This window comes from Rhineura floridana, chromosome 17 (genome assembly GCF_030035675.1).
Source record: "Rhineura floridana isolate rRhiFlo1 chromosome 17, rRhiFlo1.hap2, whole genome shotgun sequence".
Lineage (NCBI taxonomy): Eukaryota > Metazoa > Chordata > Lepidosauria > Squamata > Rhineuridae > Rhineura > Rhineura floridana.
The window spans coordinates 15,211,904-15,232,193 of NC_084496.1; the positions used below are offsets into that span (position 1 = coordinate 15,211,904).

The 20,290-nt window shown below is 40.0% G+C and overlaps 1 protein-coding gene across 8 annotated transcripts; it reads left to right on the top strand.

Moving 5' to 3' along the window:
• Nucleotides 1–40: 40 nt before the first annotated feature.
• LOC133372050 (transmembrane protein 180-like) lies at nt 41–18,348 on the top strand. 8 transcript variants are annotated; one of them, XM_061600275.1, is made up of 9 exons: nt 191–278; nt 1,203–1,414; nt 2,135–2,226; nt 4,691–4,869; nt 8,091–8,825; nt 10,657–10,811; nt 14,137–14,220; nt 15,837–15,980; nt 16,909–18,348. In XM_061600275.1, exons 3-9 carry the CDS (start codon nt 2,223–2,225, stop codon nt 17,036–17,038), a joined length of 1,431 nt encoding a protein of 476 aa, XP_061456259.1. In that variant the 5' UTR covers nt 191–278; nt 1,203–1,414; nt 2,135–2,222; the 3' UTR covers nt 17,039–18,348. The 8 variants fall into 8 exon arrangements, with proteins under 8 accessions (XP_061456255.1, XP_061456262.1, XP_061456256.1 ...); XM_061600278.1 differs by lacking the exons at nt 191–278; nt 1,203–1,414 and adding an exon at nt 63–137; XM_061600274.1 differs by lacking the exon at nt 1,203–1,414 and having other exon boundaries at nt 189–278.
• Nucleotides 18,349–20,290: the final 1,942 nt, after the last annotated feature.

The following is a 20,290-nucleotide window of genomic DNA, read 5'->3' on the forward strand; positions in this document are numbered from 1 at the left end:
CCGTCGTCTGCGGCTCCACTGGCCAATTGCGTGATGGATACTGGTAGTTTGCCCAATGGGGAAAAAGGGAGGGGCAGGACTTGAAGGCGAAGACCCGCCCTCCGAGTATTTCTGCGCGGCCCAAGACCAAGCGACCGGTTAGTGCTTCATAGCGGGGGGGGAGTTGTGGACGGGAGGGTCACGTGTGGAGGCAGGTGTTACTATGAGCTGTGAGGAGCTGGTTGCTAGGGCGGGTGAACGGATTTCGTGCACGGACAACGGGACGAGAGAAGGATTTGGTGGGCTGACGTGGTGATGTTATGCACCCTACCTGGGAATAAAGGCCATTGAACACAATGGGTCTTACTGCCGAGAAAGCATGTGAAGGATTGCCCGTGGTTTTGAGAGCTGTGGAGGGGAAAAGGACGTCTTTGGGCAGGCTTCTGATGGGGTTTCCTATCAATCTGGAGGAATAAATCACCAACACCCCCCCACATTATGTTTTTCAAACGGAGTTTCTAAAACCGCGTTATAAATTCTGTGGGGATGATGCCTCGGCATAACACCGCGGTCCTGTTTGTATGTATGCTTACTCGGAAGCATGTCACGCTGGGCCTTTACGCCCAAGTAAATTAATATTTATGTAAATATATCTTTAGACCACCTTTTAGGGCACAGCCTTTACAGGAGGGCCCACATAACAATACTTTTAAAAAAAAAAAATAGAAGTCATCAAACTGTAGAACAGCACCTTAAAATAGGCCAGAACTGTTCCGTTAAAATATACACAAAACGATTTAAAACTGCTCAGGACTGTGGCTTCAGAAAGAAAAAAAACCCACTAGCACCTTTTGTACCTCAGAAAGAGTTGTATTCAGCTAAGGCCTACTCAGACCCACTGAAATTAATGAACCTAAGTTAGTTATGTTTATCAACTTCAGTGGATCTACTCTGAGTAGTACTATCACTGAATGCCATCCGAACAGCCTTATTGTAGCAGAAACAAAAAATAGATCGCTTTAGTCAAAGTAACCTGATAATACAACTTAAATGCAAAGCTTTAAGGTACTATGAGACTTGGCAGGTGGTTTATCCCCTTTGTTTAAGAGCCCCTGATTTAGAATAGCCAGATGAATGGAGGAGGGGAGTGGGATCTCATTTATCTTTGATGATTAGGTAAAAGGAAGGATTGTGACAGGGACAGCTTTTTCTTATTCCTCTAGGACAAGCTGAACCTGTAGCCTGTCCAGCTTTCCTCTTGTATGCAACTATCAAAGCAGAGATGAGGAACCTTTGGACCTTCAGATGTTGTTGGACTACAGCTCCCATCACCACTGGCCATGGCCATGCTAGTTAGGGCTGATGGAATCTGGAGGGTCATATGTTCTCCATCCCCATATTTAAAGGTTACTGCAGCCTTTTTAATTTGAGAGAGGTAACCATGTTCAGTTTTACAGCAAAAGCAAAAAATTGCACTTTAAAGGCTTTATTTGTAGCATATGCTTGTAATGGATTAGAGCCCACCTTCAGAAAATTCTTGTGTTTTTATTTTTAAAAATGGCTTAGTCCCAATGAAGCTACATGAGCTGTACAGGGCTATTCTGTAGTAAATAATTTTAAGAGTTACCTGCTATTTCCAGTGTCACTGGAGTCTGCATATTTTTAATGCAAGCCCTTGGGTTATGTGTATTGTATTATTATTATTTATTCAAGTTATATCCTGCTCTTCTGATTCACTCTCACATATATATCAAATATTGATAAAGGTCACCTTTGCCATCTGATTAACTGTTTGTAGATTACTGTTTTACCATTTATGTTGCATTCTGTTCAAAACTTTCTAACACAATTGGATTGTGGTAGAGGTGGAGTAAGTATCTCACTTTTGGTTCCAGTTTTTTTAAAAGGGGGGGTGCTCTTTTATTCTTCCTCCATCTCCTCCCCCCTACCCCAAAAGCCTCAGATTAAAGGTGATGGGAGAGATCCCTTTTCCTGCTTGGAGACATTACTGAGGAGAGTCCATAACCAGAGAACATTTAACTACATTGATAGTATGCAAGCATTTCAGCCTAATCTTAGTTCTTGTCAATAGTAATGAGGGAGCTATGAGGGAAAATAATTATTGCAGTGGAAAAATGTGGTTGGTTTTATACAGGATTGATGTTCAGTTGCACTTCTGTTATTTGCTTGGATATCTGACAAAATGTTGAACGCTCCTGTCGCAAGCTGTGAAACCAGGATAAATGGGTGAGAAAATGTTGCCCTCTTGTGGATTATGTGAAACCACTAATACATTTATGTTCTCTGACAACATTCACCTTGATTCAAGCAAGGCATTGTGCTTTTTTTTTTTTAAAAAAAGTTTCATCTAGTAGTTGAGGATTGTATTGAAACGTTCATCTTTGTAATTTTCAGAATATCCAAACTCTGGCAATCACCAAAAATGGAGGAAAAGTAATGCTTAAAATATAAAACATGCCACTTTCATTTTTCCCTGTACCTTCTCCTAACTCCCCATGCATAGGCCAAAATCCAATGTAGTCTCATTTATTCCTTGTCTATTATACGCACATATACTTCAACAAAAAATTATTCCTAAATGATATTTCATAATCATGAGAATTTTCTTAATATAATGAATAACTTATTAGACCCCCTTTCAAAATATGTACCCATATCTTAATGGTAACTTGCACCATTACAACTGCAAAATACTATTTTCATGTGCAGAGTTAAATTCACAAATAAAATTTAAAATTATATTCTATATCGTGGATTACATGAACTTGTTTCAGTTTATTCTACAAAACTGTTCAACAGTGGAACAGACTGCTTCGAGAGGTGGTAGGCACTCCTTCATTGGTGGTGTTTAAACAGAGCAGGGATGGGGAACCTGTGGCCCTCTACATGTTGTTGAGCTTCTACTCCCATCAGCTCCAGACAGCATGGCCAATAGTCAGGGATTATGGGAGTTATAGTCTTAACAACATCTGGAGGACCATAGGTCTGCTAAACATGAGACTGGAGAGCAATTTCTCTGTGATGCAATAGTTATATAGAAAATAAGAAGAGCCCTGCTGTATCAGACCAAAAGCCCATTTAGCCCCATATCCTGTTCTCACAAGGACCATAGGTCTGCTAAACATGAGACTGGAGAGCAATTTCTCTGTGATGCAATAGTTATATAGAAAATAAGAAGAGCCCTGCTGTATCAGACCAAAAGCCCATTTAGCCCCATATCCTGTTCTCACAGTGGCCAGTCAAATATCTCTAGGTCAAGGATTCCCAAACTGTGGACCACCAGTGGTCTATAAGCTTCACAGGTGGTCTGTGGCATATCTGTGGATGAAGACAGGATTGTCTTCCAATTGAATTCCAAAGAATTCAAATAGTAATACAATAAAATACAACAAAAAAGCAATAAAAATGCAATTACAAATCATACAGGATCTAGTACACCACACTGTAATTGCTATACAGGCAGAAAAATAATTCAGTGATCCACCAAGACCCTCACCAATTTTCAAGTGGCCCATGGGCAAAATGTTTGGGAACCACTGCTCTAGAAAGCAGGACTTGATGGCAACAGCGCTCCCCACTTGCAATTCCCAGCAGCTGGTATTTAGAAGCATGCAGTCTCTGACACTGCTGGTAGTACATAGTCATCATGCCTTCTAGACATTAATAGCCTTATCCTCCATTAATTTGTCTAATTCCTTTTTGAAGTCATCCAAGATGAGCTTGGACAACATGATCTCCAAGCCCATTTCCAACTCTTAACATTCTATAATTCTATATAAGCACATCAGATCATCTACAATACAATAGCCTTTCCCAGCTAGGATGGGGAAGGCTGCAACAGAACATATTTTGCATCATCAACTTGTGAAGTATACCATCTCAATCATAACTCTTACATAACATTAACTGTCACATACTGTTCTTCTCACAACTTTGTTCAGTCACAGATCAAAACACTCTACAAGTGGTGAAAAGTACAGAATTGCCATCCTTTGATGTAAAGTAAGCAGTTTTAAATTTTGTGTCCAGAGCAACTAATTGGCAATGTTCAGTGACATTCACCTTTATTCCAGTACTGTCTACAATAAAAACAGAATATGCCCAGTAATATGTTATGTAATGCAATGTTTCTTCCAGTATCATTGTTTGCTGTTTTCCTCTTTATAGAATACATCAGATACACACTAAACACCACAGAATTACTATTATGCCTAATTATTATTTATATATTTTAAATTGTTGAGGTTCATTCACAGCTCTCTAAATTAGTGGTTGTATGAAACAAGATTGGAAAAGAACAGAATGGAAAAGCAGCATTGTTTTTAGATGCTTTATAGTAGCCATACAGACTAAATTTCCTGTTATGTTTGTTTTGTAAATGCAAATAAGCCTGCAATCCTTTGCAACCTACTACAGACCAAAACACTGAACTTAGTAGGACTTACTTCTAAGTAAACACGCCTAGAACTGCAATATCTATGCACATCATTGATTCCTGGTGAAAGTGATAATTATTGGAATGTGTTACACAGAAATAATTATTTCAGTGCTAATCTATTAATTGGAATACTATAAAAATATTTTAATAACTATTCATAGGAATTTATAACTTATCTGTTATAAATTAGATTTATAACTTATCTTTATAACTTATACTATTTTTTCACGATATTATTTTTTTACCTCCTAGGGCAAGAAAAATATCACCTTGGAAAAATGAAGTTTTTTTCAGAAATTCATCCAAATGCCCTGGCGTACTCAATGACCACATTAGGTGCTGGGATGATGAACAGTATCTTTAATTTCTATTATGTTAAACTCTTTTTAAACCAATACAAGATATCTGAAGCAGCATTCCATCAAGCACAGGTATAGTCAATGTCAACATTAATTTTTCTGTTATTTCTGAGTGTTTCCCAGATAATTCTTGAATTCAGAATTAGCAGCATGTTTAATTTAATTCAAGGAATTTCTGTAGAGTAGGGCCCCACTCATACAGCGGGTTAGGTTCCAGACCCCTGCCGAAAAGCAAAAATCGCCAGAAAGTGGAACATAGCCCATCCAGAAAGAGAGAGAGAGAGAGCGAAGCCTGCTGCTGCACCCACGCTATCAGCTGTAGTGCAGGGAGCTTCAGGGGCCAAGCGCTGTCAGCTGTAGCACAGTGGCTGGAGCTCCCCGCACTACAGCTGATCGATCAGCTGGAGCATGTGATCAGCTGGAGCACAGGGAGCTTCAGGGGCCAAGTGTTGTCAGCTGGAGTGCGGCAACTGGAGCTCCCGCGCTACAGCTGGAGTGCGCTACAGCTGATCGCACCGGTGCAGCTGCAGGCTTCGATCAGCTGGAGCTCAGGGAGTTCCAGCTGCCTCACTCCAGCTGACAGTGCTTGGCCCCTGAAGCTCCCCACACTACAACTGATCACACTGCCACTCCTGGAGGAGGTCAGGGCTCGTGCCATATTAGTGGAATGCCAAAAAGCAGGGCCCTACTGTATTGCTTTTCAGGTCCTCCCAAAACAGCTTTCAAGAAAGTCACAGAAAACAATGAGACAACATTAGTGACTACAACATTAAAATCAATACAATGTTTAACTCATTAAAAACAAACAAGCAGCAGATGTTAAAACCATGTAAAATACCATAGTCAGCTCCCTCTTTGCAGGTATAGGATACTAGTCAGCCCAACTTGGCTTAATTGAGTGCTGGTTGGAAAACAAATGTCTTTAAGATCATCTAAAAGAAATCAAAGAGGGTACAATATCACAAGAATTCGGGTACAGTAGTAGTAGTGTACTCTGTATACTAGTGGGGTCAGATAATGGGATATGAGCATTACCAACATGGCCTTTTTCCATTACCAAACATTTCTCAGGGCCAAGTAACACAGCCTCCCTCCTTTCAAAAACCTACACATACACAACAGTCCCTTGTGTTTTTTAAAATATCATCAAGAACCTTAGCACCTTAAAAACTAGCACATTTATCACGGCATAAGCTTTTGTGGGTTAGAATCTACTTTATAAGGTCTTGTCTATTTTGAAAATTGGAAGGATTGATTGCAGCTGTATAGCTACTTTTAGTTCTATTTCTGTAAGTTCATTATGTTTCAGATTGTCAGATAATGTATTATCAGCCGTGTCAGTATATTCCATAGATATGTGTGTGTGTGTGTATATGTATACACACACATACAACATTGCATTGTCAAAAGCTGTTTGATAAATGTGTTTAGGATTATTATTATTACGGCTACCACTACTACTATACTACCTTTATATCCCGTCTTTCCTCCACAGAACTCAAGATGGTGTAAATGGTTCTCCTGCACCCCATTTCAACAACCTTGTGAGTTAGGTTAGTTTGAGGGTCAGCGATTGGCCAAAGAACATCCAGTGAATATCATGGCAGAGTGGGGATTTGAATCTGAATCTCCCAAGCCAACATTCTAACCACTACAACACACTGCCTCTCAACATTGGCTAGCTGCACTCCTCACCAATGTTAGAATCTGACTTTCCAAGTTGCTCATTTCAGGAGAAACCCAAGGACGAGGCTGGATTTAGTTGTTCTCTAAGCCTTCCTCCAGAGTTGCTTCCACCAGAGAAAGAGAACTTTTGGATCCAACTCTCTAAACTTTATTAGAGTTTTGTTTATTTTATGTATTTATTATTTGATTTATATCCCGCCCTTCCTCCCAGCAGGAGCCCAGGGCAGCAAACAAAAGCACTAAAAACACTTTAAAACATCATAAAAACAGACCATAAAATACATTAAAACAAAACAACTTTTAAAACATTTTTAAAAAGCTTTAAAAACATCTTAACTAAAAAGGGTTAAAAAAAACATTGTTTAGAAAAAAAAGGTCTTTAAAAAAACATATTAAAAAGCAATTCCAACACAAACGCAGACTGGGATTGGTCTCAACTTAAAAGGCTTGTTGAAAGAGGAAAGTCTTCAACAGGCGCTGAAAAGATAACAGAGATGGCACCTGCCTAAAATTTAAGGGGAGGGAATTCCACAGGGTAGGTGCCGCCACACTAATTATAAAATTGCAGATTTTAATTGGGACTGCTGTGATAATGTCATCGTCAGTAAAGAATCTGTAAATTGTTTTTATATTGTTTTAAATTTTAAAATTGTGTTTTAAATTGTTTTTAAAAATACATGTTTTAAATTGTATATTTGTTTTAATGTTTTTGATTGCTGTAAACTGCCCAGAGAGCTTCGGCTATGGGGCGGTATACAAGTGCAATAAATAAATAAATAAATGTTGTCAGATCTCTTGATTGACAGTGCATTTAAACCTACTTTCCAAACATTTATGTAATTCGGTTAAGATATGATATTACCTTTATTAAATATGCACAAAATACCTTTTATTTGAAATCGAGTGATTTAGTTCATACTGGCACTCCATTCCTCAACATTGACACTAATGTATTTGATTGCAATGCCCGTCTCATCTACATTTTTATATTTGGAATTTTATTTGATTGCTGCTGTTTTTGTGTGTGTGTATATATCAGTGCTTTTAATCCTACGTGCAAATGCCACAAACAGGATGGCACACATGCATACACACCTTAAACTTTGTAAGAGTTCTCTCAGCAGCTACCATAATCACAGGAGATAGAAAAGACTTCCTTAAACATCCTGAAGGCCCAGTTTTCCATCTCTACTCAGCCATGAAACTCATCGGATAATCTTGGGCCAGTCACTATCTCTTCGTCTAACCTACCTCATAGGTTTGTTGTGAGGATAAAGCAGCCAGGGATATGTATGCTACTTTGAACTTCTTGAAGGAAAGGCAGGATAAAAATGAAATGAATATATGAATATGTGTGCAGGGTTTTCTTCAGAGTATTTTTTAAAAATCCCATTGCAACAACATTTTCTAACTGTTTTTGTTTTAAGTTACTGTTGGTTTATCAATTATTTATTGATTTTAATTTTTTCCATCTTAAGTTTCATGCTGTATTTTTATTGATATCTGTTTTAATTGCATAAGCCACTCTGACTTCTGTTTGAGACACGAAAAGTGGGATAAAAGTTTTTAAACAAATGAACAGGTGGTGTTCTTTTTTTTTTACTCAGGTTGTTTTTATGATATGGAATGCCATTAATGACCCTCTCTTTGGGTATATTCAAGACAACTCCAAAGTACCATGCTGCTCTAGACGTCAGTTTTCCATTTTATATGGAGCTCCATTGTATGCTTTGGCCTTTCTGCTTCCTTGGTTTCCTTGGAAACAATACGAAGAAGGTGACTGGCTTAGCGGACTTCATCTTGTCATTGCTTTGTGTGCTTTTGATGGCTTGCTTACATTTGTCTTGCTAGCACAGTGTGCCCTCTTTGCAGAAATTTCTACTAGACATGAAAGTAGGCTCCAGCTTATTAAGTATAACCAAGTGGCAACCTTAGCTGGCTCCACTAGCATCCTTTTCTGTGGCTTAATATCCGATAACATGGAGAACTTCACCTATTTTCAAATTTTTGCAGTTCTAGTGGGAGCAATAGCAACTGCTTGCATGTGTTACACAGGAATGTACAGCACTACTCAGTATGAACACAAGGAAACTCTGATGGAGGAATTTGATGCTGAAAGTGCTAAGAGATCTCTCTCTTGGTCTTCTGTGATTTCGTTGACAAAACAGATCATGACTCAGAGAAATTTTTTGCTTTTTGTGACCATGAACTTCTTTCAAGTTTTCCACTTGGCCTTCTGCAACAATTTCATGATGATCTTTGCAGACAATCTCATCCCTAAGGATGTTCTTTCCTCCTCTATCAGAAGTATCATGTATGGAGCAGGTTTTATTTGTCCTCAGGTAGGCAGAAAACCTTTTGTTCTTTTCTTCTAAGAGGGAAATGTGCTTGTTCTCAGCAAATTTAAGTTATTTGCTTACACTGCTTGCCAAGAATAATTATGCGTTATTGCAGAAAACCTGTATCATACTGCGAAACGTATCTTTGGTGCTACTGATTTGTGCCAAAGGAATTTAACTGCTACACGCATACTTTGATTAAAGAAGAAATTGTTCTCTTCCTGCCCCAGCAGAAAGTACACATTGCATGCTTTTTAGTACTTTTGTTAAAAGTTGGAAGAACAACTAGAAACTTTTCATTAAAAATTATGAGAGATCACATTTTCTGAAAGTCAGGTAGGTCTAGACTATTGAATTTGGAGCAGTATTTCTCAAATGGCAAGGCTGGCCTCTCTAGGGCAGGGGGAATTAGTAACAAATTGTCACTCATCTAGTAAATTTCTGTTCCCCATAGGGGTGAGGCACTTTAATTACCAATTTCCTTTCATTATTTTTCTTTTTTAATAGCACTATTTCCCCCTATTTTAATAGTGCTATTTTGCTATAAAAGAAAGAACCAAAAATATGAAAGTAATTAAAGTGTGCACACCCCTCTCACAGAACAGAAGCTGGTTAATTAAGACTGAATAGGAAGCAATAAAAGGGGAGGAACCTAGCATAGCACATAGTTGAACTGTGAAATTCACTCCTGGAATATTTAATGAAGACCACCAACTTGATTGGCTTTAAAAGAGGATTAGACCAGTTCATGGAAGATAAGTCTAGCCATGATACTTATGTTCTACCTCCACTGGTGGAGACAGTGTGCCTCTGAATACCAGTTGCTGGGAATCACAAGGGGGGAGCGCACTGTTGCGCTCAGGTTCTGCCTGCTGGCTTCCCATAGCCATCTGGTTGGCCACTGTGAGAACAGGATGCTGGACTAGATGGGCATTTGGCTTGATCCAGCAGGGCTCTTACGTTCTTAACCTGCAAAGAGGAAGTTACTAATTAAAAGCCTCAATAGTGCTCGAGCCTCTTCCCTCTGGAGAGCTTGGCATTAGAGCGGCCAGGAAAAAAAGAAGATAGGTCTCCTGCATCTTTAATAGTTGAGCAGAAGTGCAGTTTCAGCAGGTGTAGCTTTTTATGCAAGCTGCAGCTAGTGAAATTCCCTCTACTACACAGCTTTGGCATCTGTAAATGTTTGTTGATATCGCAAGAAAATGAGTGGAAAAGGCATAATTTTAAACTAAATAGCAATAATTTTGTTCCAGCCAGTAGTTAAACCTTAAAATGCCAAGAAAGTCATATTAACTATGAACTAACAACCACATAAAATGTTTTCTAAAAAGATATGGGGCATGGTGCCTTCTCTTGTAGCTTGATGGATAGCCTATCTAAGCCACGGTGCTTGGTGAATCAACTTGAAATCCTGGAGAAAGAAAGCAGCTGGAGTTAAACTGTTTTGGTGTGCAAAATACATGCAATCCACCCCTAATCATGCTTATGTAGAAGTAAAACACTGAGTTCTTTGGGACTCCCAAGTCAGTATACTGGTTCGCCCCTTTTAGACAGAGATGACTCAGCAACAGAACTCCTTGGTAACTTCCAGATTGGATTATTGCAATGTGCTGTATGTGGGGCTGCCCTTAAGATGACTTGGAAACATCAATCGGTCCAAAATGCAGTGGCCAGATTACTGGCTGGGGCTCCTTTTAGAACTCATATAACTCTGATTCTAAAACAGTTGCATTGTTAAAATCCAGACAAATCAACACAGTAAGTATTTAGCATATATTTAGTGGTGCTTCAGTACTGTACTGATGTAGCTTAATATTACTCTGTTCTATTTCAGTGCCTTGTGCTAATAAGTCATGCTTTCTTGAAGAAATGTGGTTACTATAAAGTTGTCTTGTTTTCCTTCTACTTGGAAGGAATCGCTGCTGCTATTATGCTTGTGGTAGGACCAGAACACTACTACCTCTTAGCTATTTATCTCACAGCAAACATGTAAGTATCTTTAGTTTAATTTTGAGTGTGTAGCAACTTTGACCAGGATTCAAAGAGCGTACCCAGGGGTTACCCAGGGGTTGGGGACAGGAACGGAACTGGAAGCAATAGCAGAGAGTAGTGGTGGAGGTCTGTGGACCCCTGTGCTGCTCTGGGCCTGCCGCACTGGGCTCTTACTTGGATGAAGGGCAGGATATAAATAAAATAATAAATAAATAAATTGTGGAGGAATTAAAATGGCAGGGCTTGAACACTGGGGGAGAAAATAAAGGGGCCTGGGCTGTCAAGTATTGTGGGTCAGCGGGAACAGCAATAGGTCTTGCTGCAGAACTCCTTAAGCTAATTGCTAGAAATAGTGGTGGTGGGATCTTGTCATTATGCTGGGGATAATTTAAGGAAGATGGGGACATGGATGGTATGGAATTGATTATGAATTTGCTAAGTGTGGCAAAAATGGCAATTGCTTTAAAGGTGTCCAGTGCAACATCTGCTGCAGCTTTTTGGAATCGGTTTCAGTTGATGCAGCCTGATGACATGAACAAGGTGCTTGCAATGATGTGGCCAGCAACGTGACCTTTCAACCCTTGCCCTTCTTGGCTTATTAAAGCTTGCCAAGGGGATTTGACCGAGTGGATCCAGGGTGTGGTCAACGCATTGTTGCGGGAGCAAGTGGTTCCAGCCACCTTGAAAAAGGCGGTGATCCAACCACTCCTGAAAAAGCCCACCCTGGACCCATTGATTTGCAACAACTACTGCCCAGATGCAAATACCCCCCTTTTAGGGACAGTGATTGAGAGTTGTGGCACAGTAATTGCAAGTACTCTTGGATGAAACAGATTATCTTGACCCATTCCAATCTCGGTTCAGGCCTGGTTATGGGGCTGAATCTGCCTTGGTTGCCTGATGGATGACCTTTATTGGGAGAAGGACAAGGAGAGTGCAACCCTGTTATTCTTATTTGATCTCTCAGTGGCTTTTGATACCATGGTATCCTTCTAGGCCAACTTGGTGAGATGGGTATCGGAGGCACTGTTTTATATGAAGCTGTTGGGAGCAGTTACCAGGAGATTTGGGGCAAGGTGTCAGCAGTGTGCTGATGATACCCAGCTGTATTTCTCTGTAACATCTGAATCGGGAGAGGCCGTGCAAGCCCAGGACCGGTGCCTGGACTCGGTGGTGGGCTGGATGAGGACCAGTAAACTGAGTCTGAATCCTAGTAAGATGGAGTGGTTGGTGGTTCCCAAGTTGGGATAATTTGTGAGTTGCCTGCTTTGGATAGGGTCATACTCCCTCTGAAAGAACAGGTCCATAGTCTGGGGGTGCTCCTGGATGCATCTTTGTCCAGGTGACCTCAGTGGTTAGGAGTGCCTTTTACCAGCTTCGGCTGGTAAGATAGCTGCAGCTGTTTCTGGACCGGGGTAGCCTGACCACTGTTGTCCATGCGCTGGTAACCTCCAGGCTAGATTACTGTAATGAGCTCTATCTGCAGCTACCCTTGAGGTTTGTCTGAAAGCTGCAGCTGGTGCAAAATGCGGTGATGCAACTGCTCACTGGGGCAGGGTATTGCCAACATATCACCATGCTGCTGAAAGAATTGCACTGGCTGCCTATTAGTTACTGGGTTAAGTTCAAGGTTCTGGTGTTGGTGTGCAAAACCCTATACAGCTTGGGACCAGGATACCTGAAAGATCATCTTACCCCTTTATATATACCCAGTCCATCAGTATACTCTGCAGGTGAGGGCCTCCTGGGGATACCATCTTATCCGGAGGTCCGTTCTGCACAACATAGGAAGCAGACCTTTAGTATAGTGGCACCTACCCTTTGGGATTCCCTCCCCTTAAATATTAGACAGGCGCCATCTCTGTTATCTTTTCAGTGCCTCCTGAGGACCTTCCTGTTTCAACAAGCCTTTTAAGTAGAGACCTTATCCCAGTCTGCGTCTGTGTTGGAACTGCTTTTTAAGATTTTTTAAAGCTTTTTTTAACAAGATGTTTTTAAATGTTTTGTTTTCATATGTTTTTAAGGATGTTTTGTTGTAATATATTTTAAAGTGTAAACAAGTGTAAAATTATGCATATTGGAGCAAAAAATCTTAATTTCACATATACGCTCATGGGGTCTGAACTGGCGGTGACCGACCTGGAGAGAGACCTCGGGGTTGTAGCGGACAGCACAATGAAAATGTCGACCCAGTGTGCAGCAGCTGTGAAAAAGGCAAATTCCATGCTAGGGATAATTAGGAAAGGTATTGAAAATAAAACAGTCGATATCATAATGCCGTTGTATAAATCTATGGTGCAGCCGCATTTGGAATACTGTGTACAGTTCTGGTCGCCTCATCTCAAAAAGGATATTATAGAGTTAGAAAAGGTTCAGAAGAGGGCAACCAGAATGATCAAGGGGATGGAGCGACTCCCTTATGAGGAAAGGTTGCAGCATTTGGGGCTTTTTAGTTTAGAGAAAAGGCGGGTCAGAGGAGACATGATAGAAGTGTATAAAATTATGCATGGCATTGAGAAAGTGGATAGAGAAAAGTTTTTCTCATAATACTAGAACTCGTGGACATTCAACGAAGCTGAATGTTGCAAGATTCAGGACAGACAAAAGGAAGTACTTCTTTACTCAGCACATAGTTAAACTATGGAATTTGCTCCCACAAGACGCAGTAATGGCCACCAGCTTGGATGGCTTTAAAAGAAGATTAGACAAATTCATGGAGGACAGGGCCATCAATGATGGCTGTGCTCTGCCACCCTAGTCAGAGGCAGCATGCTTCTGAAAATCAGTTGCCGGAAGCCTCAAGAGGGGAGAGTGTTCTTGCACTCAGGTCCTGCTTGTGGGCTTCCCCCAGGCACCTGGTTGGCCACTGTGAGAACAGGATGCTGGACTAGATGGGCCACTGGCCTGATCCAGCAGGCTCTTCTTACATTCTTAAAGTCTGTTTTTATGATGTTTTAGAGGGTTTTTAGTGCTTTTGTTTGCCACCCTGGGCTCCGACTGGGAGGAAGGGCAGGATATACTGGGAGTCCCTGCTGTAGTTGCCCAAATTGGAATATATTGAAATTAGACAAGTTAACAAGCAGTGGGATTTTGGGAAGGCCAAGGTTAACAATTTTCAACTAAAATGGACTTTATTCATTCTGTTCTGGAATGTCTGTACTTCTGGTAACAAATTAGGTCCTGGTAATCTATTTTCAACTCTGTGGGTTTATTAACGTGCTTTTAGTATACTATACAAATATTCAAGGATATTAAAATATCTACATCTACATTTTATTTGTCCGAGACAATGAATGGCTAAATCATTTTTCTGTTTATTTAGGGTAGTTGTTCAAGCTTCTTTCAGTTTGTTTAATTTACCTTTAGCTGATATTGTTGATGCAGATTTAAAGAAACATAAACGAAGGTAAGTATGTTTTTTTAATAATATCCACACTTTTATCGTAGAATTTGTAGATAATAAATATTGAATTGCTTTGGCAAGTCCTAGTTCAGCATGCTAGTTATACTACCTAGGATGATTTTTGATGCATTCTATAGTACTTTTCAATGTATGGAGTGTTTTACACAAATTATTTAACTCTTTTTATACTACAAGTAAAATTTATTTTTAGAGTCAAACTAACAATCACCTAAATCACTCAACGGATTTAAATGTAAGTAATTAGGGATTAGACTGAAAGTATCAAATTATAAGTCGTGTGTGTGTGTGTTTCAATGCAAAATTAGAATGATACTGAATTTAGTGTCTTGATGTCTGCATAAGTGTGTGTTAGGATCAGTGTAGAAGAAGAGATGGGTGTATGCACTTCCAGGAACTGAGGAGGGTCCCCTTTCTTTCTTCAATGGGAAAAAACTTTTTTTTTATTGGCAGTGGGAGCGTGCCTTGTTCCACCAAAAGAACAATTGGGAGCTCACTTTAAGCTCCCAATTGTTCCTTTGAAGCCCTGCCCTTACCTGCTTCCTACCTGACATCATGTATGACACAAGGTGTAAGGTGGGTAGGCATGGCTTACCCAAAATGGCCTTTTGGGCCAAATGGGGAAGCTTGGCTGGCCAGAAATTCCCCACTTCTGCTATAGAGGACAGGGCCTGGTCTTTAGCACTGAAGTGTTGGGTCCTTTGATGTTCCCCGTTTTTTCTCACAGCTACCTGTCTTTGGTTCATTTAGACCAGTTTGCAAGCACATGAATGGTCGCTAAATCACAATATTTATGTTTTGGGTTTCTGTCCATCTTCACTTCTTTCATGCAGTCCTGACAAGACCAGACTTTGTATTATCCAGCGTATCAAAGATAAGGGCTTTTTTGTATTTTGTATTCTGAAAGGTCATCTGCATATTATGTTTTTCTTCTGATACAAATATGATTATTACAGAAACTAACTAAATTCTTATTTAGAGTAATGGAGACATGAACTGAGATCTTATACAAATAAATGTAACCACATTCCCCTACATGTCAGTAGAGTTATTTGTTCCTTTATCTTAGTTTTATATGTTAACAGATTAATTGCATAGAGGAAACCTGGGAATGGGGGAGGTAACTGCAGTGCAAGAGGGGAAGAAGCAAGAGGAGAAGGCAGCAAGTGAGCCCACTACAAAATCCCAGTCATGTCCAGACAATGATTTGAAGGTTTCTGAATGTAGATTCTGTGCTAAATGCTACTAGTCACATTAGTAATGAAAGTTAGTTGATTAAATCAGTTGATCAGGGGTAGCCAACATTGTGCTATCCAGATTCCCCTCAGCTCTAGCTGGAATCCAGCAACATCTGGACGGGACCATTTTGACTATCCCTGCACTAGAGTGTAGCTGGCTAATGCATTTTTTCATTCTGATTATTGACTATGGCGCCATTACATATAAACATAATAGTGATACATTTCAGCACATATATGGATTGATTGGCTATGTTTGTATATAAGTTTCTGCTGAAGCATTCATTTTGCATTTAAAATAGTGGCTTACAATCTATTAAAATTGTTGTACCATGTAACACAAATCTCTGCCTAACATTTCAGATCACCACTTTCCTCCATGGTTTTTGGAACGAATGCCTTGTTTACAAAACCAGCTCAGTCTTTAGCCCCTATGTTTGTGGTTACCATATTAAATCAATTTGGTTATGCAAATCTGAATGGTAAAGTTTCTCAGCTTGACCCAAGGTAAGTGACAGGTTGTTCTTATAACTTAATCATATACCTAAATTATATATTAGTAAGATGCTTACTAAGCCATAGTTAATTGTTGGTCAATAAGCCAACAACAAACTATGGCTTATTTTTAGCTGCTTAAGGCACTGTGCTGGGTTCAGATGAACTCCAAACCATGGTTTATTAGCTAAGGTTTATTTAAACCATGATTTAATGTGATGTGCAAACCAGGTCATAGAAAAAGTAACTCCTTGAGTTGAACTGGCCCTAAATGTAGTTACATCCGCCTTCATCTTGTATACACTTCCACAGATCACCACACAATCTGTGTGAAGTACTGTTAAAACCAACACGACTGTACACAATATTACCATTTTTCAAACTATTTGGTCAACCCAATGTGCACAGTAGAATGGTAAAAATGTCTCTATACAGTAGGGCCCTGCTTTTTGGTGTTCCGCTAATACGGCGGCTAAAATTAGAGTAAGGCCCCACTCATAATGGCGCTTGTTCCGCTTTTACGGCATTTTTCGGGCGTCGGGCACCATTTATTGAAGGAGTTCCGCTTTTTGGCGGGTTTTGCTTTAGGCAGGGGTGTGGACCGTAACCCGCCGTATGAGTGGGGCCCTACTGTATACCAAGGTGTAGATGGTTTTGTTTAACAAATTTTATGTTGTATCTTATTGATTGGCCAGAATCAAATAAAGCATGGTTCACTTTACATTGCATTGGTATACATTTTCCTTTTTATTTATGAGGACAAACATGGGATGCATTTGTTTGGATGATTTCCTAATTCACATTAAAGAAGTACTGTATGATTTTGTTGAAGTATTGGAACACAACTCTGATAAATGCAGACTGTATACTGACATTTGTTGTGCAATGATTGTTGAAAGAACTGAACGCTGGTAAAAAATAATTCTGACTTTTCTTCCAGTTTGTTTCTAGGTCTCCATGATGTCATGTTCTACATGATCTGCCTGGTTCCTCTTTGCATTGCAGTTATACAGATTCTGACATGGACACCCTTTTCCATTCAGAATAGCCACCTTACACCTGCACACTGAATTGTAAATGTGTACATCAGGGACCCATATATTCTGTTTTACATAGCAGCAGAGGCCACCTGAACAAGAACACTGGACTTCCTTGATTCTTCAGACTAACAGATCATCTGCAGCCTGAGCCATTTAATACTTTTCTGTTATATCTGTAAATCCTATGTGTGCCTTATCATGAAGCCATGTCTCTTTCTAGTTCAATTGGACACATGTAAGAGATACCGCTACATTTGCTGAGTACACTAAAATGCCACTACCTCCCATTAACACCCAAGAGATAAAGGCATATCAATATACTGGAATTCTGTGAACAATAAACATGACACTCCTTTTAGAAGAACTAAGGGCCTATGATAACCATGAGAAGGTGCATTTGAGCACCCTTCTGCAAAAAAGATGGAATGCTACTTCTTTGCTGTAAGCAAACAGGAGTTTTTTCCCCCCCAGGGAATATAAGAAAATGGATGTCAGACTTCTTTCTCACTAACTGGTATTTGGTCTGCAAAATTCAACATGGTTTGCCTAAATGGGATGCCTTAGCTCTGCAGGGGTTGAAAAGAAGGGTCTGTGACAACATGGCACAGATTGGAGAAATTTGTACAGGCTATTCAGCAAAGAATCAAAGCTTTGACAATATCTAGAAGCAAGGAATTGGAGGAGGAGGAGGCATGCACCATGGAGAGCCTATGAATTGATGACTTGTTTATATATCAAAGACTACGATACTACATGGACTGTGCTGCAGATTATCAGTGACAAAGGGAAAGGGACAGAGGGAGCGGGAGGAACTATAGTGGAAGCAGGTAGTAGGAAACCCAAAAAATCCACGTGGTGGAGGAGATGCAATTTACTGCCCGAAGTTGTGGGCAGAAGCTTGCATGGAAGCCTGTGCCTTCTGATGAGGAAGCTTGATAATGAAATAAATGGTTGTTTGGGCACATCCAAACCATAATAAATGCGATGAAATCAAAATCTTTAAACACTATGTAATTTGGGTTTGTGGGGCTAGCAAAAAAGCTGGTTGGTTTTGGATTTCTTGCCTGCTTGATGCCATGCAAATAGGACAAACTTTTGTAAAATTGTACTGTAGCCCTCTCAACTTGTTTTAATAGAGCATTTGAATTATCCATCACATTTCCTTTATCTTATTTCAAATAGCTGAATACAGAATTTTGGATTTGTCCCTGTTAAAGCCTTTTACAGTTTTTATCATTTGAATAGTTGATGATTAATGAAAAACATAATGCTACTTGATATGTCACACAGTCTGCATTATGCCATAATAAATCCTACCATCCTGCCCTTTATCAAATAGATTATATATAGTACTACTTTATTTCTCATAAAAGTATTGTTTTGAAGTCAGTTCTTTTTAACTCAATTCTTAATACAGCATTCGGAGGGAGGAACTGACATCTTAGCCTGTTTAATGTGCAGTTTGGCTCTTTCCTAGATTCATTTTCTTGTAGAGAAGAGAATTACAGTAACATTTTAAAGCCTAGTTTTTGCCCCACACATTAGCTACAGGGACATACGCAAGGCAAATGGTGCAGGGGTCTCCAATACCGCCTCTCACTATGCATTTCAAGCCCCCTCTAAGGCTGCAATCCTAAAGTGGGCAGGATGGAATCTGAAGGCAGTCTAACTGCCATATCCAGTGCTTGAGCCAATAGGACAGACGTGAGGACAGAGGAATGCTTTTAGCAATTCTCCATCCTTTTTGCAGCTTAAAAAAAAAATTAACAAAGGAGTGGCTAACTTTTTTTGGCCCAGGGCCTGCATTCACACTCTACCAATTTGCCAGGGGGGCGCTCTCACACATTCATGCACATGCACTGGACACACACCACTAGGGATGGGGGGAGAAATTCAAATCAGTTTGCATTTAAAGTTGAATTTATCAAATCTGTGCTTTCAAAAACAGTATGAAAACAAAATACAGCTTTCTAAGTGTATACTTATCAGACTTTTGTGATACAGTTCTCCAACCATGCATTGTTTACAAAAATGCATATATTGGAGGAAAGCATGCACAAAATAACTATATTGGTGAAAGTAACGTACAAAACTGCATTATGTTAGGGGAAATTGTTTGCAAAAATGTGTATGTTTGTCATAACTGCGTACAAAAATATATTATGAAATTCACACTAAAATGCTGAAGAATTTTAAAGAGGATTTTTTAAAAAATACACAAATTGCTGCAGAAATATGGAGAACTGAATTTAAGATTAGAAAAATTAGAAATGGAGAGAATCGAAATTGACAGATCATTCCATCCCTATACATGACACATGCAAACCTCTCCACTCACCCCAGCACTGTGTCTTCTTTTTTTTATTTCTGTGGCTGCTGCCAAAATTAGTGGGGTCTTTGTGTCCCATGAAAATTTAGGGGGGGGGTGCCATGGAATGGACTGGGTAGCCACCCCTAGTTTAAGGGTTTCCCTCCCCAATGGGAAGAGAAATAAAAGGGAGAGGTTTGGACGAGCTCCAGAGCTCATCTGTCTTTTTCTTGGTTGGGTGTGTGTTGGGGGATCAGAATGGCTTTGGATCCACACTGCTTCCTGGTTCTCTCTGACATGCCACCTGTTTGGCCCTACCAACATTGGAGCTGCAGTTTTGGTTAGGCTGGGACATGGGAGGATCCATCGTCAGGTACTAGAGCATGAGGTCTGATTTTTCCCATGATCCCAGGAGCCATAGGACCGCAGTCTAAGTAACTTACTATCCTGATGTATGGCTTGGAGTATCTACCAAGTCAAGGCAATGAGCAGGCTTCTTGTGCCATTATTGAGACCAGCCGCACTGGATTCTAAAGGGGAGGAGACATATTCACTTACATGAATTTGAACCAGCCATCTCCTCAGCATGTTTGGACATGATTTGTGGACTGCTCCCTTGCTTGCTGCCTGGTCTGTTCTCCTTGGGGGGGGGGAGAAAGTGGAATGTTGTGCCTGTGGGAAGATGTTTTTATTATATAGATTCATTAGTCACTTGAAATCCAAAGGTCTCCAAGTGGCTTACAACAATTTTAAATACAAAAGCAAATGTACTATGAAAAACAAAACACTAGAACAACAACACCCCCATGCAGCCATGGGAAGCTACGAATAACAGATACCATCATCTCAGACTATCAAATGCCTGGAGAAAAAGCAAGTCTACCTGGCGCTAAAAGATGTTGATGAAGACACCAGGCAGACCTCACTGGGGAGTATATTCCACAGATGGGGAGCCAAAAACCTAACCAGAAATA